Genomic DNA, 27,201 nt, shown 5'->3' with positions numbered 1-27,201 from the left:
TTTATTTGGGCGAGGAAAAATTAACCTGTATTTTGGTATATACAGGTAGAAAGCTTACTGATTTTCCAATGCTTAAGCTTCTCAAAGTTACCATGAGAGCCTAGGTCTTGATTCTGCTACCATGGAAGGTAACGCAGGAACTCCCACTGCTTTTGATGGCAGAGATCAAACCATTTAAATCCGATCCTAGAGACAAAACTATCAAGCAGCAGCTCATTATTGATTCAGAGCAAAGAAATCTATCTAATGAATCAACAACACAGCTTCTCACAAGCTCTGGCTCTTACAGCCTCTCACTTAGATGCAGTTGCGTCCAAAAACCCTCTTAATTTACAGTATCAAACAAAATCACAGTAGAGGGTGAAGAAGATGCAACTTTAATAAACATTTATCTCCAGGAGGCACACCATACTGTACTGAGACAGACAGTCTCAAAACCTTAACGGCAGTGATAATTACTGATATATTCTGTGGTATTTCCACATTCATATGGGCACTGTTGGTGTAAACAACAACTAGAGGCAGTATGCTTCTGCCAAGAAAAATTATACAGCAAGGTGCTGGAACTCTGTCTCTAACAACTGTTAGTGTCTACTGAGCCATATTTACAAAGATACAAAGAGATTATAATTATGTTTTAACATACTCTGTCTCCAAGTCTGACGTTTATCCCATCTAGTTCTAGAAGTGAGAACGCATGAACTGCTGTTTCATGTTTCAGTTCTTCTTTGATACCTTCAGGAGAAAGTCTTGACCAAGTTACAATGAATCCGACTGAGCTGTTTGCAAAAGGAACGCCAAAGGTACACCTTAGGTAAACACTGCCTTTGATCAACTCTGCTACAACTTCAGGAATGGCTGGCAGTGGTGGTGACACAGATGGAGATGATGAAGGAGCCAGGTTACCTAGTCAAACAGAAGTGTGGTTTGTGCTTTTTACTCTGTGCAAAAACAGTATCGGGTGAAGTGACATTGACACATATTTCGCCAATTAATATACTAATAATATTTACCTTTTTTCATATGTAGAAATATTACATAATTGCTTAGAGAATCAGAGAAAATGTATATGTTCCTTTTATTAATTATTAAAAGGAGAAAAAAACCTCTTTATTAGCCTTTGATTATATTCTAGCCAATAGGAAGGTGCTGAAGAGGGGGCAAAAAACCCCAAAACAAGGGCATAAAATACAATTAATTATTTTACCAGACAGGAGAGAGCAACATGCAAAGGAATTTGCCTGACAGAAGAATATTTTCTCTACTTAAGGGGGGGGGGGGGGGGGGGGAAGGGGGCGCTGCGTGGAAGAAAAAAAAAAAAAAGGGCTATGTAAAAAGGAACAGAATAAGCAACAGTATGATTTGTAGATTCATCTTACATTTGACTCCCAAAGAATCAAAGTAATCTGTAATTCAGCATTATTAAAATTACTTTTTAAGATTTTGGTACTTATTCTGACATTATGCTGAGAAAGTACTTTTGTAATCCAAGGTCTGAAATTGCCTCCAAACTACTCATTTTGCAACAGACCGAGCAATACTGTTGATAACATGAACACGTTTTTATTCAAGACAGAATATGACTAAATGTTGACGTTTTTGGGTCATAGATGCACAGAAAATCTTGAAAATCAGAACAAAATACTCACTGCTACAGACGCCTTGAATTTCCATTCCCTCAGGATCACATGTCTGTGGCTTTGCATCTGAAACAACTATAAATTGTTCTTAAATTGTATATTCACACACATACAGAGTAGGTACACCAACGCTCTTAAATTATTGCCCTATGTTAAAAATACACCAAGTATCACAAGACACTAACTGAAGTGTAAATTAGCAGAACAGAAGCAATCTTGTAATCTGATCCATATCCAATTATGGTAGCAGTCAGTACAAAGCCTTGTGTTGGAAATCACAAGTAGATTGGCTACACCTAGGAGAAAGGGTACAGAATATTCTACCACCTCTACATCTTTTACTGCAGATGTACCCAGCCAATACTTACAGATGTTGTTAGTGAATAAAAAGGAATTAAACTATTCTCTTGAATATAAATTTTGTCTTCCCAAAGCCACATCTGAATGCTTATTCATTAACTGTAACCCTGGACAGCCAAATTCAGTGCAGACCTGCTTTGAACAAAATCATGTTTCCTACAGGGGCCTAAGAAAAAGTGCTTGTGCACTTGTTTGAATGTTATAAAAAAGCAAAGTGGAACTTTGATTAAACATGGAAATACCAGTGCATTTGTAACAGGAGTAGAAAGAGGTTAGTCATGCCACTCAAACTAAGTCAAAAGGGCAGCAGCAACACTGAAAACCCCATCCACCAAAAAGAATGAAGAGCAGATTTTGATGTTCCACGCTTCAGTGATATGTTTGTTTCCTTAGCATGTAGAGGAGAGACTCTTTGAAAATTTGCATCAAGTGTTTACAGCTATCAAGTGTTAAAGAGAAAACACAATAGACATGGTAACCTAGATACAAAAAGCAGCACAAGAATACAATGCACTTCGCATGAAAACATCATCTTAAAAGAGTGCTTTTAAACTCCAAATGTATTTCAGGTTTACAGTATTCAGCAGAGCCAAACCAGAGTTATGTTTCTTGACTACTTTGTTTTGAGGCAGTAAAAATTTGCTAGCTCGCTGCCTATGGTTTTTATATTCTCTTTCCTCTTCATAAGCCATCATCCAAAGTAAATGCAAAGTCCTATAGCGCAGGAGTTCTTCATTGGTTCAGTCACTTGCATGCTGAAATGTCCTATTTCTGGCATTTTTTTTCTGTCAATAAACCCTTGGAGAATGCCTTAACAATTGGACCTAAAGGTATAACGATGGGCCAATAAGGCACCAGAAAACCCACTGATAGTTTTGCTATCAAGCTTTTGAAAGCAGTCAGTAATACAGAGTATGACTTAGAGCAATACAGTATATGATGCATAAAAATATTGCTAGTATTTTCACAACAGTGTGTTATACGAGCTAATAAGAATTTCCTACTACACTAATTTGTCACTGTTTCACAGTATTTATAACTGTAAGGATTTAACCATACCTTCCTTAAGTTATCTAAAACATCTGGCATGAATAATGAAATACTGAAGTTTTGAGCTACGAACACCAACACACTTTTGCAGCGCAAGGGTCCAAGACAACGTGAGACATTGCAAAAGGACTCCAGTTCTTTCTCATAGTACTAATAAAGTATGTATCAGTAGAGCATTTCTGTGTTGAATTTTCTTCTAGCAACAACGTGTATACTCTCCAGAAAGATGATAAAAGAGTTACAGTAAGAAAAATATTCCTAACAACGCTAAACAATAATTGATATAAATACAGTTTGGTCAAGTTCTTAAACAAAATTTACTCTGACACATAATCCTATGCATAGTCAGTAATGGGTGTTTGCAGAGTATGAGTGCCATTGTAGGTACTCTGAATTTTGCCTTCTGGATGTGTCTTATATCCCCACCTCATTATATGGAAAATTTCAATTCTTAAGTTTCTGGGCTTTGAACAATACTTGAGTGCTAAATGTAAGTTAAAAAGGGTTGATGTGAACCCACCTTAACATACCAAATCATTTTTCTATCATATCAATATTAAAAGTAAGGCTTGCAAGAAATTTCAGCATGTGTAACTATTTCCAGGCATTTCTGCTCAGCCAAATATCAGAGAAACACACTTACTCATAAACACACACACTTAGTTGAGTTGGAGCATGCATTTTCTCACCTTCTGCACAATACCCCATGCATCCTTGGGTGGGCTGCAGTAAGTAAACAAAGAAATCTCCACAGTTCCTCACACTGACAGGGATTCGGAAAAGACAGCAGTCTTTTGAAGTACTGAAGAAAAACTGCCATGTAGCACAAGCTGTTAACTGTTTGATCTCACCGGGTCGAGGCATGGATTCTGACTCCCTCAGAGACAACCAGACAGGGGCTTGAGTACCACAGTGATTCATCTTCAGCACCAGAGAAAAACATCAGAAAATGGTTAATGCTAAATCAAACTGTTGCTGTGCTTTAATGAGGTACATACGTATTCAATTAATTTCCTGCATGAGCTTTTAGCAAAGTTTAGACAGTGTAACTGAGGGCTTGCTTACTTTCCTCCTCAAGGTTGAATACAAATACACACAAGAGACTTAAGTCCTTCTTTGAGCCTAATGAATGTGTGTTTCTAAAGACAGGCTATAATTTAGTGCCTGAAGAACATAACCAGGAGCCACACCTGAGTGTTTTGGCCAAAAAAGCTAACAGTTGTGTTATGGCTTAGTGAGTTTTAACCTACAGTAACTGACTGTGTGCATGCCATCAGAGCACAGCAAATACAGGGTAGAACATGCATACACTGAATATCAACTAAAGGTGCTAAAGCTGGCAGGCTTTATCTGCCCTTTGCCATGGACTGAAGGCTCAGCTCACCTCCTGGATTTCTTCTAAGAGATGTGGCCAGCTGATACAAGGTTACTGACTTGCAGCCCTAGCCAAAAATGCAAGACACCTGATAAGCCCTGTCTGCCTTTCAATTCCCCACCTTTAGAAATAGATATGCTTGTAGTATCCCCCTTGCTCCACGCCCTGTAACAACCACAGTGACTTTGTAGCAACCCTAAATCCTTTGGTGTTTACAAAGCAGTGGGCTTCTCGAGGTCTGTGGTTCAGATGCTGATTCAACAGGTGATTTGAGACGGCTGTTGTTCTCTCTCTCGCAAACAAAAGCCTTGTTCAGTGCTTTTCCTCAAGGAGTGAGAAGTGTGCCCTCACCCCTCACCATTGTGGCTATGTGAGGTCTTCAGGTCAAGGAAGCTGCCATGCAGGTCACAACTTAACAGTAGTACCAATCATGGTAACCGAAGCGTTAAGCCTGATTTAGCTGACACCAGAGTTTACTAGTGGAATACAGAAAAATGAATCCCGAGAACAGGAGACAAAGGAGGAATCTGGTTCATGGGTTACCAGAATGAGTTAAAGATGACCTCCTGTCTTTCATGTGCTGCAGAAAGCAAACTGAAGAGAAATACCTAGAAGGACACGGTGTGTTAAAGCCAGCATTCAGAAAATATTTACATGAAAACTATAAATCTGAAATTGTGAGATTTTGAGAACCTCTTCTCTTTCATACATCGCCTCAAGTATTCCTTTCTTTGACCTGATAGTGAAACAAGGTCTCAGATCATCTTGTCTTTAGACCTCTTGGTCTAAAGACTACTGCAGACTCATTGAGCAATCACTCATCTCAAAAGTACACTTTTCTTTCTTAATCTAGAACATCTGAGCCCACCATCAATCCATCAGACAGACAGAATTAATGAGAAGTAGAAATGGGATGGATTGTTTAACAGTCTGAATCTTTGACGAGGATTAAATATAGCTATAATAAAAGTTCTCCTAATGGGAAAGAAAGGAGGAAACTTCCCAAACGAGACATCCGTTTTAGTTTGGTTTTAATGTTTTGACTTTGAGATTTCAAAATAAATGTCTTGTTTTTGTCAACAGATGCAAAGAAGCAGATGTCAATGCATAAATTTCATTTCCTGAATAAGTTTTGAATCAATCTCTTTCCAACTGTAATTATCTGGACTCCTCTGTATTAAGATGGTAGCCTATTTTTACCAAATATTTACTAAGCACTGAGAACTTTGGTCAGATTGCTAAAACTTCCCTAGATGATCTGAGCGGGTATCTTGCTAGTCTAACCTCTGTTCTGAAAAACACATTGGTTTTTGCCCTGGTCTATCATGCTGGTTCTTTGCATAAAAGCATCCATTTTGAGAAAATACAACTAGTTAATTAATTTGTTTGTATTAAATCTAACTGAAAGAAAGTCCTTCAGGAATCATACTTGTTGCTAGTTTTTTGCAGTATAAAAGCCTGGATAACAGTAGCCTCTGCAACACAGCCCTCTGAGTCCCTGAGTCAGCCGTACATTAAAGGTACTTCAGTGGCTTTATACTGCTGTAAAGATTTAATAATAAATAAATAAATAAATAAATAAAATAAGAGGGGCTGCTATAAACTCAATTTTATTAGTGTGTTTTAACTGTTTTGTATTCCTTTAAAAGTGTTTCATTGTTGGGCTTTTCTTTTTTTTTTTTTTACGCGACTGTGACCAGTCAATTTCAATTCATTAGAAAAATCACGGGCAGAATATTCTAATGACATTTTTATTGTTTTTAAACAGGAAAATGTTTAAAATAGGAAACTACAAAGATATATCTCCTTAGAATATAACAGAGATGTTGGTACGCTCCAAAATAAAGCATTAGAAGTCTAAAGTATTAAATATTCCAAGTAATTATTGAGTCTTAGAGGACTTGCAGATGACAAGGCAACCAATCTTCAGTTAGCTCTGTTAGTTCAAGTCATTTTCGGAGTAATCTCTTCCCTCTAACGTGATCACTTTAAAAGCTTCACAATTACTGGATTCATGTGGCTGCAAGTCTTCATACTGCTTTCACACGGCCTTCCTAACAGGCTGACCATCGCATAGTTGCAGCTCTACAACATGATATCCCTGCTACGCTGCCGCTGAAAAGATCTTCTTCAGCAGCGAGTACAAATGAGTTTTTGAGTGCTCTAAAAGGGATGTAATTTATCATCCTCTGCTATTGCCCATTCAGTGTAAAATTTTCAACGCTTAAGACTTAATTGTCCAGTTAACACATTTTAATATACTCAAGTATTTAGAGAGAATAGGTACTCTGTATTCCTACACATCAGTCTCCATAACCGTATTCTTTTTTTATACCTATCCTACTGAAAAATTCTTAAGAAAAATATGTATTTCTCATAATCAAATGAGTTGTAACAATACCTCCACGCACTTGGTCGGCATCTCAGCAGGCTTATCAAAAATCATAAAGCGATACCATCCTGGTGTTAGGGAATGGTCACATATTAAATCCTGAATAGCTGATTGCTGGAGGTGGGATGAATCAAAATCAACGCTTCGGTAAGGGCTCTGCAGGATCTGATGTCCACCAGGAGAGCATTCAAGAACTGTGGAGCAAGAGTATTTCGAGTATCAAGATGGAATGCCTAACAAGTATGTTAGAAAAGATGTTAAGTACTTTTAACGGGAAAATATGGATATATTGCAATATGATGTGAAGCTATTTTTACTGAAAAACATATTGAAGTCTTAGTAACAACAACAAACAGGTACGTTAGCACTCTAAAATTTAATAGAATTCCTCATGTGGTAACTCTCCCTTCTTTAAGTGGACAATAAATGCAAATTAATAACCACATTAGGCATTTACCCTAGATGTAGAAACAGTGGAAAGGAATATGTTTATACTTTCTCTCCAGGTTTTGACTTTCTGGTTCCACTGACGTTTATGAAACCTAACAACCTGAATAAAAATGAGGTGTCAGATATATGAGAGGATCAAAATCTTACCTCAAGAGGAGTAAGGATTATCCAAAGGTGTTTTGTAAATAGGCTACCACTTTACAGGGTTCCTATGCATGAAGTGAAGAAATCCCTCAAATGAATGAGAGGTAGTTGCATACAGTTTGCATGTATACATGCAGATCATCGCAAAAGTGTGTATGGAAATGGGTAGATACTTAGTTACACATTTTAAGTCAATTTGCATGACTGACATGCTAAATTTTAATAAAGTAAATACAACTGACAAACATTTTTCTGAACATCTAAGTGACCTCGTGGCCTCAAAAAAAAAAATCTCAAAATTACTGATAGGTAAAATGAAGGATCAGAATCTGAAGAAGTATTTATGACAGTTTTTTTTTAAAATGCAGACTCATTCAGAAATAAAGCAGAATGCCAGAATTTCTGAGTCTGAGCTGAGTTGACTCCTGTCAAAGACAGTGACAATAAAAGTTCTGGCTAATGGCATATTTGCATGCAACGTACCGATCGGCCATTCTTGCTCAGGAATGTGCTTGGGAAGTGAAAGTAGGGGAAAATAAATTAAGAGAATGTTTACAAATAAATAACATTTAAAATACACCTATCTATCTACCTTGCTTTTAAAAATGGATACCAACCGATGCTGACTGTGAATGGAATTTCAGGTTATATTGAATGACACAGTTAATCTTAATTCTTGCCTCTACTATGCTACTAATGAATTAAAAAAAATGCAGCTGTAAGCAAAGCTCTATAATCTTACATTTTGAATATTAATACTCTGATCTTCAGTTTTCGCTCCCAGGTTTTTCTGTATTTGTCCCATGTTTTGCATGGTGTAACTGTGTCACTGATTACAAACATATTTTGGTTCAAATCATGCAACAATGCACTATCTACCACATTTTTCACGTCATTGTCCAGATAACCACAATTATAAAACAGTTGCAAAATCAGGTAATTCCCCTCCTTTAAACGGGGAAGACGCCCCAGTGAAAGAACAGCCTTCATCTCTTTCAAGCACAGCATGAGAATCTCATAGTCTTTCAAAGACTGAAGATTTAATCTGATATGGCTTTAGGCTACCCAGGCAGGTAACAATAGCTTTATCTTCTATCCTCTAAGGGCAGATGGAAGTCAATGTGATTGACTGTGCCACCACTGTGCTTCTGAGTTGCTTGTAGTAGCCTGTAGGCTATTCGTGTCCATACAAGTTGACCTTACTGAGAATTTATCCTTCGTTGGAATTTGAAGAAAAGCCCCTGAAGAATCACAGGTCAGTCATGTGTGTTATTGAAATGTTTTCCAAGCAAGCTACAGCACAAGCGGTTTACGAAGCATGGTGAAAATTTCTTCCTGTCTTCTATTTTTTATTGGAATTCTCCCTTTCATACAGCACCCTCATTAGTTTTCTTTCCTGTAACTGAATCACTCCTGGAACAATTAATATCTGTTACCTTTTCCATTAATAAATCAAGCTAGACATGAGACAAGTCTTTATTTTCTTTTCCTCCACAGTTTAATTAGATCATCGTTTGATAGATCTTGAAAACAGCTGACTGTACTCACTTGTAATAGGGTTATAAATCCTACTAAAGATCAAATTATACGTTTCTTATTATTATGCACATCACTTTAAAATGTCACCCAGCTCTTCGTGTATTCTGTCTTCCTTTTTAGAAGTATGCTAATATTTCCATAGTTATTGCTTGGAAATCTCATGTTGCGTAACACTGGTTGATATTTTTTTTTTCTTTCTTTTCTTTTCCTTACCTATTCCACGAAACAACTGAAAATAACTGCCATCACCAATAATACAAATTAAAATATTTTATTACACATCTGAGTGTAACTAATGTGCTAACTCCAGCAACAGCAGAAACAAATAAAACTATCATATTTATGGACACATACACAAGAAATGAATGGTGTGTTCTCCGTGAAAAAGTTACCCCTGCAGACCAGATCTGCTCAAATCACAGGCATTTAAGAGGGGAGCTGGCTAAATTTTCCACTGAAATCATGATTTCCTTATTCAGGATGTATAAAAAAAAATGATTTTGATATAAGCATTCTTTCAAAATTGATTCTCAGAATGACGAATACCAATTTTGCTGTAATGCTCCAGAAAAGCTTTGCCTGTGTCTAACACCAGCAATTTTCAGCCCAATGAGTCAAGTCTGACAAAATAATGAGGAACTGAGAACAGGGTCTGATAACTTGAAAGTGCTAAGGAAGCTTACCTACAGGGCAAGCTTACCTCCCAGCTCGGCCTAGTATGGGAGGAACATTAAAGTATGGGAAGATGCTACTGTTGACTTGACTTTGTCCACAATCACAAAATATTCTGACATGTTCTGACACAAAATGGAAAACTCATGTTAGTTTTAATAGAATTTATCATTTAAGCATGATAATTCTTGATGGAAATCTTTCCACATATATGGGAATATTCTTTTTAATTATTTCTTTTTGGATCTTTAAATGTATTAGTGATTTAATAACTTTAATTTTAAATATTCACTTTAGAATAATGAAATTCTAATTATAAAATACACAAATGAATACTTGAGAATTTAGACCATTAAATTCGGCCTCCTTTGTAGATTGTGCACCATTGGCTTAATTTAACCTAGTGGAGACACGTGCGATAGGCTATGAGGAGAGACCTATTTCTCGGGAGTCAAACTCTCCCATTTTGTTTGCAGGTCCAGATACTACATAGTCTGCTGAAAAAGCAATCTGTCTTGGGAAAATATGCAGCTGTTTCCCTAGAAGTTGAGTTTACTTATCATATTCTGTGCTTCTTTCCACAAACACCCTATATACTGTATATGGCTCTCTACTGTTCTTTAACTGAGGTCTCTGCATGCCAGGAAGAATTTGATTCCATATTTGCTTTTTCCTGACTGTCTTCAGGATTAATACAGTGAGCTTTGCCTGGATCCATCCCAGACCTACTTGGTCCTGCCAGATATGGAGAAATGTGACCCTAAGCTGGAAAAGAATCCAACTCTTGCAACATCTTAAACACAAGGATAGCACTGCGCTGGCGGATGAGCCTTTCGGGAGAGATAAAGACGAAATCGCTGCCAGCACATTGGGGTTTGTACCATGACTGCCACAAACGGGGTCAGGTAATAGGTACTCTGAACACCACACGTTAACCAAAAGTCAAAGAGGTTCTTGAAATCAACACAGGAGCTCATTTTCCACAAAGAGATATTTAAGTGGCTCCCGATGACTGCCTCTGAGGCACTTGGGTGGAAAAAGAGTTCCACAAAGGAAGGACTTTCCAATTCGCCGTTCACATCTCTGTTCCAATCCATGTGCAGAGAGGGGCCGATGATTCTCCACCTGTCCATAATGTTTCCAGCATTATGGAGCAGTCAGGGACTGAGGACTGCTGGGTGCAAACCAGAGTAGAGACGGGAAAAGGAGCCACTCGCGGAGTACAGGCAGGCAAGGGCAGAGCGGCAGGACTGGCAACTCAGTTCCTCAGGTACGAATAGCTTATCAGTTTATACCTCCTGCTGTCCAAAGGCCAGGATCTGGCAAATGACTACAGATAAACAAGTAGGGCCATTAGTAAGTGCCCACTCTGATCCTGAATGTACTTTGTCTCACATCTACTGACTGCAAAGGATGCAGCATATCAACATCCCAAGGCAGAACTTCGAACTAGGACTGCATTTAACAAAAGCGCTCAGGTGTATTTGGGGATTTAAACTCTTCCAAAACGCTAAAATAGAAAGAAGTTCACTTTTTGGAAGAAGTTATCCTGAAATAATTATTTAGGGTAACCCTTTTAAAGCGAAATATAAAAGTGACTGTAACTATGTACCTAAAAGGTACCATTTGCTTGGATGAGGCATATAAAAGAACATGATCACAAATGCCGTAGCAATGACAGTATCGCAATGCAATAGAACAGGAATATGAATACTCCTGTACACGGAAAAACGAAGAAAACAGAATCAACACGCACACGTTACTACATCTTTATAAATAACCTTATTTGAATGGGTGCTAAAACACTTTTCAACCACTCATGTCCACACCCTAAGGGGTGCTTTGTAAAGGTAGTAGAGAGTTGCATAACCTTTAAAAAGATGTAAAATATATGGTTATAGAATATTTCCTAGTAGTTCCCAATATAATACGCTATTGTATCTACTCTTTATGTGGATTTTCTCTCAGAAATCTGAAACAATACAGATATGGTTTTTGCACAGGTTCTGCAAAGCATTTTGCAGGGGTCCCAGGTAAGGGTGTGCCCGTGCACCGCCTGTGCTCCAGCACACAGGGAAAAGGGAGCAAAAGGAAGGGAGAGCGGGAGAATCAACACTCCTGGTCTTCGGCTTTCACTTGGCAGGTTTCCCCTGCAGGTGCACGGTGACAATGACAATTTCTATTTCGTCAGTTCATAAAGTTAAGCCTCTTCCAGTGAAACTAGTTACATGTAACTATCGGGCTGGAAAACAAGCGACGTGCGGGCGCAGGGGAAGGACCTGACCCGAGCGCTCCCTGGGACCGGACAAGGAGTCCGCTCCCTTGCCAGGGGGCTACTTCAGCACCTGGCGGGGCTGCGGGCAGGCGCAGCCCTCCCTGCGCTGCGGCGTCCGGAGCAGCCGCCCGCCTCTGCGCCCTCCCGTTCACCTGCCGGCGGCGATGCCCCCGCCTGCAGCCGCTCGCCCCCTCTCGGTGCCCGGCCCGGCGCCGCTTACCTCGCCGGCGGGGCCTCGCCGCCGCCAGGCACCCCAGTACGGCCGCGCAGAGCCAGAGGCGGCGGGCTGCGGGGGCGGCCCCCGGCATGGCCCCGCCGCGCCGGCCGACCGACCGACCGACCGGCCGGCCGCGCCGCTCCCCTGCGCCGCCCCGCTCGCCCCGCCGCCGGGAGGCTCCTCCGCCGTGCTCCCGGGCCGGGCCGCGCCTCCGCGCTCTTCTGGCGGCTCCGTGCGCCCACCCCGCGCCTTAGTGCGGCCCCTCCCTCGGGGGGTCCTCGCGGGGCCCGGCCCTCAGCCCGCCTCCCTGCCGGCCCCCGGCCCGGCCCGGCCCGGCCCCGCCGGGGGTCGCGGCGGGGGTGTCCGCTCCCGGCGCTTGGGCGGCGGCAGGCGGCTACGGCGTGTGCCCGGGCGCGGCGAGGGGAGCTTGGGCCTTGGGCGCCAGCGATCCCCCTGCGCGCCCGGGCATCCCCTGCCCGGGTGCTCCACGGGAGAGATTTTCAGCAAGAAAACAAACGAAACAGTGATTCTTGTCGGGAGCTTTATGAAGATGCTTTTCTGTATCCCAGACAGGCCCAAAGCTGGTTGGCGTCATGAAAGAGCAGTGTCCTACTGTCCTCCGACCCCTAATTATATTATTTTTTAACATGCAGTAAAATGCTGAAAAGGAGCCGGTTTGACATTGTGTGCTGTGAATCCTTTAGTCATTTCCTTAGGTCACCAAGAGTGGTTTATACTTCTGCTTTAGTAATAATTGCAGCCTGCGTATTTGATACCATTAATGCACAATCAGTTCAGCAAATGTTCTAACAGTTTCAAGCACCCAAGGCTCAAGGCTTGCCGGGAAATGCTCCTCTTTAGAAATGTCTAGCAGAGGACAAAGAAGAGGACAAGTCTCAGCGTTTAAGATTTGGTAATGCTGGTATTTTTCTTTGCAGGCCTGAGGTTGTGCAGGCACTGAACTACTTTACACACACCAGGGTGTACAGCAGTCCGCAGATATGTTTCACATTCTCTGTAGGAGATGTAGACCTAAATCAAACAAATAAGTGTTGCTGACACTGAAACACAGCTTACTGCCATCCACTGAACATCTGCAAGGGTGAAATGTTCAGTGAGAACAGCTTCCAGGAGGTACTGACCTAGGTGGCTCCTTGCAGAGCAGTTTTCCCTGCAGAAGGAGGTATCGGGGCTTGGAGTCGAGGCAGAGACCCAGCAGCATTGTGTGGGTAACCTCAGTCCTCTTTTGCTCACACACCCTGAGCCTCTTCATTGGAGAAGCAGTTCAGCTCCATGACAGCAGCGAGTTTTTAAAACGAATTGCTGGTGCAGCCTGGGAGTTGAATTCAGAGTCTTGGATTTCTGTCAGTTCTCTGAGGCAGATACTTTTCTCCTAAGCATTCAGGGAAATTTTAACGATGAGTTTTCCTAATTGTTTAGTCAACTATCTGGGTTATTTGTTACCAGATATGATAAACTTTTATCCTGAAAAGTTGCATACATCTGAAATTAGTTTGGGTTTTATTTTTATTTTTTTCCCAAACTGCATGTTTATAAAGAAGACAAAAGGAAAGAAAGAGGTATTTTACAAAACAAGTTACAAAATAAGGACCTAGAAAGAGAGACGTGAGAAGCTTTGACAAAATTTAAACATTGAGCTACTTCTTTGACCCCTGCTAGTCGTGATGGAGTGGTATTTACAGGAGGATTAACACCTTTCATCATGGATCATGCAGGAGACTGAAAGAGGTGGCAATAACGGCTGCTGGAGTAAAGATACCTTTCATCTTTTCTGCACTGGTTTTCCTCTACCAGCTCCCTCTGCTACTATCAGCCTTGTAGCCTCTTACAGCGACAGCAGAGCAAGAGCATATTGTGGTTAAAAGAGCTGACAGCTTGCCAAAAGTAGTACTCGGCACTCACGGTGACAGAGTTGTGTCAGTGCCAGTGAATTTATGAAAAATGAAAGTAATTCTAGGGCAGCCTCATGCTTACAATAGGAGTATAGGTCTTCCCAGCAGGTTGCAATTTCAGAAAGTTTTAGACAGTAATTTACATAGTTTTAACTAAGTAAATCATAGGCTTTGTAAAATCGGCTTGCACTACTGAAAACACCTCTTTCACTTACAATGGAATATGAAGTCAAACTACAATTTTGTACGTGCATATTGTTAAGTAGCAGGATGTTTGGGAGGAAAACCCAAGACTGTCGAATGGAGGAGGAATTTCAGATACTATAAATGAATATGTAGTCCAAGTCATTAGTGTTGTAAACAGTTTAAAGTTCGACTAAAAACACGACACAGGGAGCAATGGTATCAATGCTAGGGAGCATTCAGACTTTGCAGCACAGAGCAGCATTTCCCAGAGTGGATTTTATGAATACCAATGAAGAAAGAGTTTGAAAATTATTCCAAGGTTAACTTCCAGTTTAGTAATCCCAGTCTGTTCAGTAAAGCTTTTAAATATATATTTAATTTAAGGTGGCTTCTTAAGTTTCGCCTATGAATGAATTAAATTATTTTTTTGAACGAAGCCTGAGTAGAAGTGCTTTTGCTGACTCAGGACTGACTTATTAGGGAGGGAAGAGCATAGTGATAAATCGGAGAAAACAGACGTGTTGGGTGACAAGGAGCAGGGACTTGGGCAATGCTGAAAATAGAGTCATTGCAGAAGTGTAAGAATTCAGATGAAAAAGAAGGTGGCTATGCTGATGCTAAGTCCTTGGTGCTGCAACTAGATTGTTCCGGTTTAATGGTTATCTGCCTAAGTTCGTGATTGTGCGTCTCTGACGTGTGTGTATGTGTAACAGGAATCCTGGAAAAAACGTGAAAGAGAAAAAAGGGAACTTTCTCATAAATGCAGCCAACATAGCAACTTCTTACTTCATCTGTCACTTCCATTGCCAACATGCTAGTGTGATCTCTGTAGCAGCGCACCTTAGGTCATGAACTAAATATATATGAAATACGGGTCTTATACAGTATTTAACAAGATGATGTTATCTCAAATTGCATTTGAGGGAACAGTCCAGAGTGGGCAGCAGGCAAGTGGACAGCAGGCTGCTTAGAAATAAAGGTGTAATAGCCTGAAGTATTTTAGGTAACTAAGTCAGGAAGAACAATCAGCAGTGTTTGCCAAAATGTGTACATTCACAAATACGTGTGCATAGCTGTTCAGGTGTGAACTGGAAATGAGAAATCACCTTTGAGTTTTAAAAGTATTTGGCTCCAGACAAAGCCACGAATGTTTTTTGTAGTTGTATCCAAGCCCTAAACTCAAAGGTAAATAAGAGGATCACCTACAACAAAGGCAGCGCTTGTGGTAGGCTACTTGGAATAACAAGTAATTAGTGTGAATGGTGGTGCACAGGAGAGGGGAAGCAGAGGTTGAGAGCTGAGGGCAGCAGCTGGGTGGGTGGATGCTGTCCTGAACAATGAATCCCCAGCTCTACCACTTAGAGGTTCTTAGGGGTATTTTGTAAACTAAGGTAAACAATCAGAGAAGAATCTGATTAAGTTTAAGCTAAAATTGCCCACTATATCTGATTTATTATAAGCCTTTTCTTTCAAACTGTGTAGCTAAGAGTAGGAATGGAAGTCTTAAATGAATCCTCTGTGCTGTACCATTAAGCCTGTCTGTATTGTAGGCAAGGTAAATCTGAATAAGCCCTTTAAACCTATGTTGCTGTATTTGTTATCTGTGCAGAGATAGAACGTGGATGATAACTCCAAATAAAGCCGTGAGCAGAACCTGGAAGCTGGGAGAAATTTCCCTGCAAAGCTTCAAAGGGTCATTGTAGTGATGCCAAGTGCTGAATGTTTGGAAGGAGTTGCCTTCAGCAGATAACACCCCTCCTGTAAGGAGCAGATGGCTGAGAGAGAGCCCACAGCTCTGGGCAGATCCAAAAGCATCAGAGAGGGATGAGTTCTCTTGCACTTGCCCTTTAACATTTTTAGTTCTTTCTGTTTGTAAAAATAATTTCTTTTCTATTGTGCCAGTTTTACTATTTGTGAATAGTAAGTGAACTTGCCCTTTCTGAAACAATAAATTGTTAACATTCTTTGTCTAATCTAATAAATTCTGTCCTTAAAGTCAAATTCCAATCTTCCCTTCAAATTGTGAGTTGTTTGACGTTTAACTTAGCTAAGGTTCATTTGATTTAAAACCACGATTTAATGGCTCTGAAACTAGTGTCCTGAAACATCACTAAGACACATTAAGACACATCGCCAGTTCCAGTTCAGAATGAGATATTTGATTCTATCCCCCATCTCTATCTTTGACACCAAATAAATAGAAACAGAGAATCAGTAATGGTCGTATGCATTTATTTATTTTGGTCATTCTGTGGCTAACACTACAGCATTACAAGAGGTTAAATTTGTTCATGTTTATTTTGCTGGCGGCTTTTTCTGACAATTGCTTGGCTTTTGAGAGGCATTTGTTTTTCAAAATGCTTTTAAAATTTGTAGAGGGTATTTTTTAAACTGCCATGTACATGTACTCAGCATTGACAGTCTGTTTAGCTTTCAGAAGTAATGACATCTTTAGTATGTTTTAGCTCCTAATTCTCTTTCATATTTGACCTCTTGTATATACTACATTTGACTTATGTAGTAAAGGACTTCAGTATAAAAATCTAATGTAATTTGGCTTGGATAAGCAGTACGACGTTTAATATAAATTGTAGGAAATCTATCTCCAGTACCCAAAGGGGTTATTAAGAGCCAAACAAAATCAGTGGTAGGCTTTCCATTAACTTCAATTGTCTTTGGATCGGCCCCTTACTCTTTTACGGTTCTCAAGTATTTTTATATCCTTTATTACATAATGGCTTGAAACTTAACTCAAAGGTCTATCAGCTGTATTTACTCAGAATGTGCCAGAATATTTTGAAGTCTGGGAAGTCGCTTGGCTGGTGGAATATTAATGTTTTGCCCATACTGAACTGTGGCACTGACATGTAATTACATTGATCAGTTGCGTGTGATACAGTTCCCAACTATTATTTCTTCTCTTTCTGTCTCCCATGCTGTTTGTCTTTGTGTGTGTACAGCTTGTTTAGTTGCAATTTTAAAAAAGTAGGAAAACATAGAATTCATTCTTTAGCCTATATGGAATAAATGCTGTTTGAGTAAGGTCCAAAGCATTGATCTTGTCAGTAACCATGTACTTCATACTCCTAGTCTTACTGACTTTAGCCTATTTGTATTTGCAGTACTATTTTTGATATTTGTGAAACAAAAATTAACATTACTGGGTAAAAGTCTTGACTAAATTATGTGCTCTTCTAAAATGCAGATGAGAAAAACTATTCTTAAAATATATATCCTATTCAGATTATGAACAAATAATGATATATTTTCCTCAAATTCTTGGATTACCTTTGTTAGTATCAAAGGCTTTGGTCCTGTAAAGACTAAAACGTGTGTTTTAGTGAAATCCCTCAAGAAGAAGGGGGATTTAAAGTCAAGCCTCCCACATCCTAGTGCTAAGAGCTATGTTCTTTCTTTCTGGGCCTATCATTTCTCCTCCTAGCTTTTACCTTGTATGTGGGACCAGCTTACTAGGTTGTGAGTCAGTAAGATCGCTGAGCAGCCAGCTCTGGCTGTGTCCAAGTACAGACATGGCACCCCTGATAAGAGGTACATCCTATTCACACTCAGTGGTTATCTGATAACACTGAATATAGAAATAAATAAACTGTGGCTAGGTCGGCAAGAAAAAGCAGAAAAAGCACATTCTTTGGCTTTGTTCTATGAAGAGGTCTGGTCCCTGACCCAAGGAGAGCGTTCACAGCTGAGGATCATAAAAGGAAGGACGCACATGAGTAAGGTTTCCTAAGCTTTGACTACTGGCTAAGTTAGTCTGTGTCTTTCCTTAAGCCTTTGCCTGCATGGTAGAGAAAGGGGATATTTATTTATTTATTTAATAAAGAGTGGGATGGTAAGAACAGATGCACTCTGAAGGAGCAGAAGCACAGATCATCAACTAGCTTTAGCTGGGTGGAGTTGTACTGATTTTTGCTGAGGATTTCACCCAGAATTCCTGTTTTCATGTGTATATTTATACAGGAAGAAGAAACGGAGAAATAAGTCCACACAGAGAGAAGCAGGTAAGATTTTTTTTTCCCCTCCCAATTTTCCATCAGGCTTTGTTGAGGCTTTAAACAAGTATTTAGAGGAATACAGAGTTCCCCTGCCTCAAACTAATGGAAATTATGTTTCCTGTGTGTTCCCTAGATAAAATTATTTCTTTTGCTTGGATAGGAGTAAGACATCTCACTGCAGATAGCACTTTCTTGGCACAGCAAATTATGAAAATGTTTTTTATCATCTGTAGTTTGAAGAAACTGGAAGGACAGTCTCTGCCTGGTGCCCTGTTAACTTCCCTCTCTGATAGTTTGCCCATCTGAATTTTTGGGTTAACACCATTGTTTTTTAAAATCCTTAGAAGAACAGAGCATGACTTGAACTGACAGAAATCTATTGACACAATAACAAAGACCAGACCTCATTTTGAAGTAGTAATAAACAAAATGTTCAAAAACTATTTTACAAAATTGTGCAAGGTAGTGTTGCATGTTGGATTTCTAAAAAATCAAACAATGTGAAAATCCACCACAATATTATTTCAGTAGTACACCAGATTTAAAAGCCTGGTGCTAAATTAATTACACTGAACGTTTTTGAGGGCTATTAATTTCAAGAAGTGTTAAACATGATGCAGCTACAGTGTTTGGCTCAGGAAGCCCTAAACATCAGACTGGAGAAAACTGAGAACAGGACAAGATATTATTTAACTTGTATGCTCTGTTTTCTCTAAACAATATGATATTGATCACTCTGAGGCACTGGTACTGAGCTATATGTTTTGACTTTTCTTATGTTTTTAATCTTTAGGGTGGACCTGTAGCGAGGGGTGGACTTACAGAAAAAAGGATACACAAAATAACAAGGCAGCAAGAGCTACCTAACCACTGCCAGATTTACTTGGGAAACCTTAGACGGCTTGTGAATCTATACCTTTTCTTTCTCTAATTGCCCCTATCTTGTAAACAAATTTATGGTTTAGCTGACAGATAAATAATTTAATTGACTTCTGGCAGACATTGAATTTAAGATTAAACGTGCATATGGATTTTCAGGACTGCACCCTTACTACTTTGGAGTTGTAAAAATGTGTCTTAAAATGGAAAGGGGATATAAGTGCAAGGCTGGAGAAGCTGTGATCAACATTTGGTTGAGGGGTCAACATCTGTATGAATTAAGTGCCAGAAGGCAATCTGCTTTATAGGTAATGGATCAAATCCTAAAGTTGTGCAAAATAGCACAGCTGTATTGATAACCACAGAGATTTGTAAGCTTCAGTTACCTACAGATGACAATTGGAAATGGGAGAAAATAATCTAATTCAATTAGATTAGTTTAAAAGATTAATTCTGATTTTATTGGTAGTATAAGGAACTGTGGTAAATGCTATGTAATTTTTTTAATTTGATGTCTTTCTGGCATAATATTGATTTAAGTACTCTCTTCAGTTTTACTGTAATTTGAAGGTTCTGTTCCATTACCTTTCTTCCTCTGTGGTTAGGAATTTTGTTATGAACTGTATGAGATAATGAAATGGCTTATGGAGACAGAGATTTCAGTAAGGATAAAGAAAATGTAACTGCTGTATTCTGACATTTAATACTGTTGATCATCTCAGTTTTGTCATTTTAGAAATAGATCGTAAGTAGATCTGAGAATGAAGGCCAGATGGTCAGTGGGGAAAAAATAAATCCTTGTGGTATCTTTCTTTATCATACAGGTTTTGTTCCAATGACTACGTAGGTCAAGAATGAATAAAACAATAACTTCAGCAATAAAATTTAGACAGGTATAGTACTACTACTTAAAAACCCAAACAGACCAGCTACTTCATATCTCCAGCTAGAAGAAGGCCGTAGTGTATCAGCTTCCCCCAAATTGCCTCTCCTGCATGGACTATCTGTAGACATTTGTCTCTGCCTTAATCTTTCCCCAGACCTCATGAGTATAACATAATTTCTTATTCTTTTTCCAGTTAAAAATGCACCCTTTCTGCATCATAGCTGTCTGGCTTCAGAGCTGCTATGTTTACATCTATGGTCCTGACAAAGGGAAATCAAGATTAACTTGTTACATGTGGTAGAGTATTGTTTGTGTTTGAGAACACAGGTAAGTGGGTGCGTTAACGTGAACTCCTTCTTTACATTCCTTAAGCAAAGACTCATTATTCCAACCTGTTGGGGCAACTTACCTCCTTTGGAGTAAAGAAGGTATTATCTTTAATCCGACTTCATAGGTGTTATTTTTATAGTGCACCAAATATTTTATAAGGATATCTAAAACTCTGTTTTCTATCTAGAAATAACAAAGTATTAGTTAAATAAAACTAATTATTAGATAAATGGATGTATTAAACAATGTACATGTGTGGATATATAACTGATAAAGAGAAAGATATTGAGTGCCATTGCTAGAATTGTAATACCTTATTTTACAGTATGGATGTCCTTGACATAATTACTAACATCAAGTCCTCATCTACTTAGTACCATGTGACGCTCCTTAAAACTTGAAAATATTCAGAAGACATGTCAGCAGCTCATGCTCTGTCTGACAAAGAAATGTGGTTTTGACAAATACCTGAAGGTTTTGATAGGTGAACAGAACAAAGCCATGAACGTCTGTCTCTCTTCTGTCAGCAGTAGAAAGGCTAGTGCTGTTAAAACACAGTCCTATTTCCTGCTGTATCTCAATTTTCAATTAAGTGAAATTAATCAGCTGGAAGGGCTTTGAGCTGCTGTGCTTTAAGGAGGTATAGAAAAACTGCATTACTGTCAGTAGTAGAGCATCCTACTACTATTGGTATTCTAAGTGTTCTTCTTTATGAGGCTGGGCTATGAAAATATAAAATTAAATAAACGTGTCTTATTATTAATAATCTCCTGTTAGGCCTATTGTTCTGTAATACTGTTCAGTTTTCAACTCCTTTGCTGTATGGTTCAGAGACCACCCATGGGATTGGAGAATGCTTTCAGCAGGTCATTGCTGAAACTGTCAGATGAAATCAACATAAAAGATAGCAGAAAAAACTGTAAAAAGCAGAGCCAAATTATACTGTTATACTACAGCAATGTCTGAATGCAAGTTGAGGGAGAAAGGTTGTAAAGAATGGAAAATGTTGGGTGTCATAATAGTCCCTGCTGGGGGACACCTAGTTACACTGGTGTGGCCCCACTGACCTACATGACTGTGCTGGTAAAAGTTGGTCATAGGATTTATATGATTTTAATACAGTTCCAGTAATTAGGGAGAGAAGACTTTACATTTAAGTGAGTTTTCTTTTGGTCCTGCCTGTGTGTTTTTAGTTTTCCACTGCATATAATACTTTCCTTTTGCAGGATCTACCGTCATGAATTCAAAATACAGTCCACAAGTATAATATCGAAACAGGAGCTAATGAAAAACACTGGATAACAAAACTTCTCATATCTTCAACAGTCTTCAAACACCTGTTAGAAATTTGTTTTGTAACCTGCCCTGAAATGTGATGGAGATTAATGCTTATGAGTCCCTTGTGAAAGTGTAAAATATCACAGTTTAAAGCTTCACGTACAGGTCGACAGATAACATGTATCTCAAACACATCTACTGTGTCCCACCAGGTTTATTCCAAGCTGATGTCCTCTGCATTCAGATGAAAAGAATAGTTACCCTGGACAATGCTGTTCTTTTAACTATCTGAAATAAAATGTGATCTGATTAGTTACAAACCTAAAGTGACTATTGCTCAGAAGTGAAGATATTTACAAGTAAAAGTGATCAATACAATGAAACATTTCCTTTCTTTCATTCTGCTCTATTTAGACTGGTCTGAACTTACATATATTGCAAAGGAAAAGGCTGTTTAAAATCTGTTCATTTTTGTCTACATGGTGATATAGACTTGTTCATAGGGGAATGAAGGAATGTTCAATCAAGAAGAAGGAACATAATGTAGGGGAGGCAAAAAGATGATTATTTGCCTTGTGTATAATGACAGTCTTAAAACTAAAAACATCTTTCTAAGCAAGAGAGATCCTCTGTAACATTTTTTTCCCACTCAGTCCTTGATAACCTCCTTGGCTTCTCTTTTCAGAGTACCCCCGCATATGTAGAAGCCAGCTCATCTGTATTTTGAGGATGAAGGGTCATTTTAAATTCCACAACCCATTAACAGCAGGTTTACTGAAGTTAAAACATTCAGTCTCTAAGCCCTCTGCAAAGGCAATATAGTCAGTCAGACCTTATTTCACATCTTTCCTCTTTGATGATACAGATTTAATCTAGAGATACTGCATTTGCTGATTTGTAAAACTAGGAATTCCCCTTCTATAGATCTATGATTCTTTGTGATGCTCCTACCTCTCTGTTTCCAGACTCTCTGCTCTGCTAAGAACAGACGTCCTGCTGTTCGACTGGAGCCTTAGTATTCTGTATTTGAAGATAATCCCTAGGCCACCAGCATTTTTTCGGCATCTGTGAACATAAAGGTTATGACAGTTGCCCCTTCTGAATGTAATCTTTGGTTTTACAAGAATTCTGCTCAAAGATTTTCAAGCTGTGATTATCTCTTCTTGCTTTGTGTGGTATTGCTAAGAAAAAAAAATAGTGCAAGTTTTAAAAGCAATACATTCTGCAGTGTTATAAGACCTTCAATTTGCAACTAAATTATGTACTTAGCTTTACACACTTGACTTCTTTGGACTATTTAACAGCTTACACTGCAGCACATGTTTAAGTGTTTGCAGGATCAAGATCCACATCCTCTCTGCACCATTAAATGTTTTGCAATTGAAGAGTGGTTAGATTCCCCAAGGGGTTGTCTTTTATGTAGAAATGAAGAACATCCATGGCTTGCATCTGGGATTTCTCATCTTGTTTGAGTGATCTAATCTCGTTAGTGTGTGTGTGTGTACTCATGCACTTAAATACGTAGACATAGTAATAACCAGAATAAGCTTGCTGGGGGAAAAAAGCAAGCAGGAAAAGGAATTGCCAAGTATTGTTTAAAACATTTCCCTCCATTTTGTGGCAATTTTAAAACATTTTATTTTCTGGCCAGGTCTATAAATTAGCCACTGCTTCCCTGTATTCTGTCTGCCTAGACAGAAAATTGCTCAGGGCAATTTTCAATATTCCAAACCATTGACTAGCATTTAGTGTACAAACTAGAAAACAGTTAAACTTCCCAAATTTTCCTTTTTCTTTTTTTCTTCTCATATTAAATTTCATCTCCACTTCTCTGGGCTTCCCTCCAATGCTGGTCTGGAGCAATTTGTCATAATTTGTGTGTGTGTGTGTGTGTGTGTGTGTATATATATGTTTATATATGCATATGAAGAATATACATGTGTGTGTATGTGTAAATACATACACATGTCCCTTTTACATATAAAGGATATATAATGATATTGGTGAATATAGGAGGTTTATTGTTTTGTCCTATGGTTTAAACTGTAAATCTGCCTAAAGCATCTAAGCAGATTTTTTACTGCATGATGACATGCAATTTTGTGTCATGTAAGTCACATTACAGGCACCAAATTTTAATATATAGGGTTTTTTTGTGTTCATGACCTATATCACCTGATACTATCAGCTCTCTGCAAAGATCTTTTAAGCCCTCCATAAGAAAATTGTAGTTATTTCTTTGTGTAGCTTTTGTGAATCACAAAAAAGTTACACTGATAGCTCTGGAAGTATTGTCCAGCATTTCGGGCCTCGGCCTTATCACAGAACATAGGTAGCACCATGGAACCAGTTCATACAATCATAGAATCTTTTTGGTTGGAAAAGACCCTTAAGATCATCGAGTCCAACCGTTAACCTAGCACTGCCAAGTCCACCACTAAACCATGTCCCTAAGCGCCTCATCTACACGTCTTTTAAATACCTCCAGGGATGGTGACTCAACCACTTCCCTGGGCAGCCTGTTCCAATGCTTGGCAACACTTTCAGTGAAGAATTTTTTTCTAATATCCGATCTAAACTTCCTCTGGTGCAACTTGAGGCCGTTTCCTCTTGTCTGATCACTTGTTACTTGGCAAAAAAGAGACCGACACGCACCTTGCTACAACCTCCTTTCAGGTAGTTGTAGAGAGCGTTCAGTCTTCCTCTCCTTCTTACCTACAGTCCTGCAGGTTGCCCACTCTGGAAAGATTCCCAGATCCGTGGATTTGAAGAGGATAATATTCAGTTGAATGCCCCTGCAGAAACCAAAGACTGACAGACTTCTGAAGTGGCCACACTGAGCAAAGGAGACAAATAGGCCTTTTAGTATTGTTTCAGTGTTTAACCACTGTCACAGTAAATAAGTTTTTTCTTATGTTTAAACAGAACTTCCTGTATTTCAGTTTGTGCCCATTACTTCTTGTCCTTTAAATGAGCACCGTCGAAAAGGGTCTGGTTCTGTCTTATTTACTCCCCCTCCATCAGGTATCTCTACACGTGGAGATCCCCCCTGAGCCTTTCCTTCTCCAGACTGAACTGTCCCAGCTCTCTCAGCCTCCCCTCATATGTCAGATGCACCAATCCCATAATCATCTTCCTTTCCTTTCACTGGGTGCAATCCAGTATGTCCATGTCTCTGTTGCACCAGCGAGCCCAGAAATGGACCCAGCACTCCACATGTGTCTCACCAGTGCTAAGTAGCACTTAGTGCTACTTGGACTTCTGTAGAATTTGGGCCTAAAGTGCTCTCTCCACTTGGACTTGACCTGCTGGTGACACTTTACCTAATGCAGCCCAGGGGCTGTTGGCTGCCTTTGCCACAAGGACACGTTGCTGGCTCATGTCCAACTTTTTGTCCACTAGGACCCTCCAGGTCCTTTCTGCAAAGCTGCTTTTCAGCCAGTTGGTCCCCACCCTGCACCCGCTGCATGGGATTATTCTTCCCAGAGGCAGGACTTTTGCATTTCCCTTTGTTGAATATGAGATTCCTGTTTGCCCATTTTTTCCAGCCTGTTGAGGTCTCTCTGAACGGCAGCACAAACATCTGGTCCATCAAGAACTCCTCTCTATTGCAAAGTTGCTGACAGTGCACTCTGTCCCATCATCCAGGTTATGAATGAAGGTATTAAACAGTATTGGCCCCAGTGTTGACCGCTGGGATGCACCACTAATCACTGGCGTCCAGCTGGACTTTGTGCCACTGAACACAACCCTTTGAGCCTGGCAGTCCAGACAGTTTTAAGTCCACGTCACTGTGTTTATCTAGTTCATACTTCATCAGCTTGTTTATGAGGAGGTAAAGGGAGACAGTGTTGAAAGCTTTGCTAAAGTTGAGATAGACAAAATCCACTGCTTTCCCTTTGTCCACTGAACTAGTAATTTTGCTGTACAAGGCCATCAGGTTGGTCAGGAATGATTTACCCTTCATAAATCCCTCCTGACTATGCCCAGCCACCTTCTTGTCCTTGCTGTGTTTGGAAATGGTTTCCAGGATGGTTGGCTTCATCACCTTCCCATGGTTCAAGGTGAAGCTGACCTGCCTGTAGTTCCCGGATTGTCCTTTTTGCACTTCTTGAAGACAGTGGAGACATTTGCATTCTTCCCAACCTCAGGAACCTCCCCTGATGGCCATGACATTTCAAAGATAATTGAGACATTGGCCAGCTCCCTCAACACATGTGGCTACATCCCACCCAGTCCCATAGATTTGTTTGTGTCCGGTTTGTTTAAATGTTCCCTAACCTGATCTTCCTCTACCAAAGAGAGTTCATTCCAAATGATTTAATTGGCTTTATTTGTTAGATTTTGAAAATTCAACATCTTTAGTGCTTTTTATAATTATTTCTGGACTTTTCAGTAGCTTGAGTAAAGCATTATCAGTTATTGCAAAGCAATCTTACCAAAGTTCTATGAAAATATTCAAGTCTCTACAAAAAAATCTTCAAAGTTTCAAACATTGCAGTTGCATTGCCCACCGGAATAAAAACATTAAACCTGTCAATCCAGAGGCCCTTTCTTTCAGCTGTAATTTCACTCTGGAGCTGTTCTCTCTACAGTAAATGTTAAGACTGCTTTTCCAATCTGTGGAAATTTATCTAAGTAAAAAAAATGTAGCTACCAAGACATTGTCAGTCTAATAGGGCATATTAGTGACTTAAAATGGTGAAAAACATTGCTATGTGTAAATACAATAATCAAGCTTCGTATATGAGACCTTGTGTCTTGTTCCTTGGCAAAATTCACCTCTTTCAATGAACACAAGAAATTGCTTACGGTTTTCTGTGAGCTTAATGTATAAGTGCAAATTCCTTAGTTTTAACAGTATTTATACATTTGATTGATTGATTTTTCTTAAAACTTCCAGAATAGCAATAACTGTCTAGGCATATCTCCATGAATGAAGACAAAGTACTGGAATATACCTGCAAAGTGCTTGTTTTTAAAAAATCTGATCATAAATCAATAGATAGATTTTCACTAATATAGGCACAAAGCATATACCGTTTTACTTTCTCACGAAGCTTTTGTAACTGTAACCCATGGGCTCTAGAGGAGTCAACTGATTAATAGAAATCATCAAAACTATTTAGAGAAACAATTCCCAGCTGCTTGGGAATGGCGTGTTTTGTCAGCAGTTCAGTACGAAGACGTGCTCTCCAGCCTTGGCTCTGCATTAACTTTACACTCTGTAGCACGAGCATTTGGCACTGTGGATGTGATTGAAGATGTCCCACACTATAACTCTGCAGGACTGAGAGGGCTGCATGTGTGTGCATGTGTGCGTGCATGTTTGTGGTTATTTCAGTGGTAGTTCTAGAGATAGTTTTCAGTAAAGAGTTCCATAAAAGCTTACTGAATAAACATTAAAGCCATTAAAAAAACCCTAGATGAGATAGCTGAAAGCTGCTGAGACCCATTTGCAGTAGAAAATAAAAACATCTGTTTATTTTTTTTTAAAGCTCTGCTATCAAGGGTTATTCAAACACACACTCCAGAAAAGCAAAACAAAATAATAAAACCCAAAAAACTGGATGCATGCCATTGCTCATAGCAGTATGATAAT

General features: G+C 39.4%; 1 protein-coding gene across 1 annotated transcript in view; it reads right to left on the bottom strand.

The window, feature by feature from the left end:
- VWDE (von Willebrand factor D and EGF domains) overlaps positions 1-12,205 on the bottom strand; it is a 40,276-nt gene extending 28,071 nt beyond the window's left edge. Inside the window, exons 1-5 of the mRNA XM_076332343.1 lie at positions 12,118-12,205; positions 6,827-7,011; positions 3,740-3,971; positions 1,650-1,715; positions 647-906 (exon numbers count right to left, since the gene is read on the bottom strand). Of these exons, the coding sequence (XP_076188458.1) occupies positions 647-906; positions 1,650-1,715; positions 3,740-3,971; positions 6,827-7,011; positions 12,118-12,205 (831 nt within the window). The remainder of the gene's footprint in view (positions 1-646; positions 907-1,649; positions 1,716-3,739; positions 3,972-6,826; positions 7,012-12,117) is intronic.
- Between the last annotated feature and the right edge of the window lie 14,996 nt (positions 12,206-27,201).

The sequence above is a fragment of the Aptenodytes patagonicus genome, chromosome 2, assembly GCF_965638725.1.
Source record: "Aptenodytes patagonicus chromosome 2, bAptPat1.pri.cur, whole genome shotgun sequence".
Classification (NCBI taxonomy): domain Eukaryota; kingdom Metazoa; phylum Chordata; class Aves; order Sphenisciformes; family Spheniscidae; genus Aptenodytes; species Aptenodytes patagonicus.
Note: the sequence above shows the minus strand (reverse complement) of the source record. Positions and strands in the feature narration are given on the sequence as shown.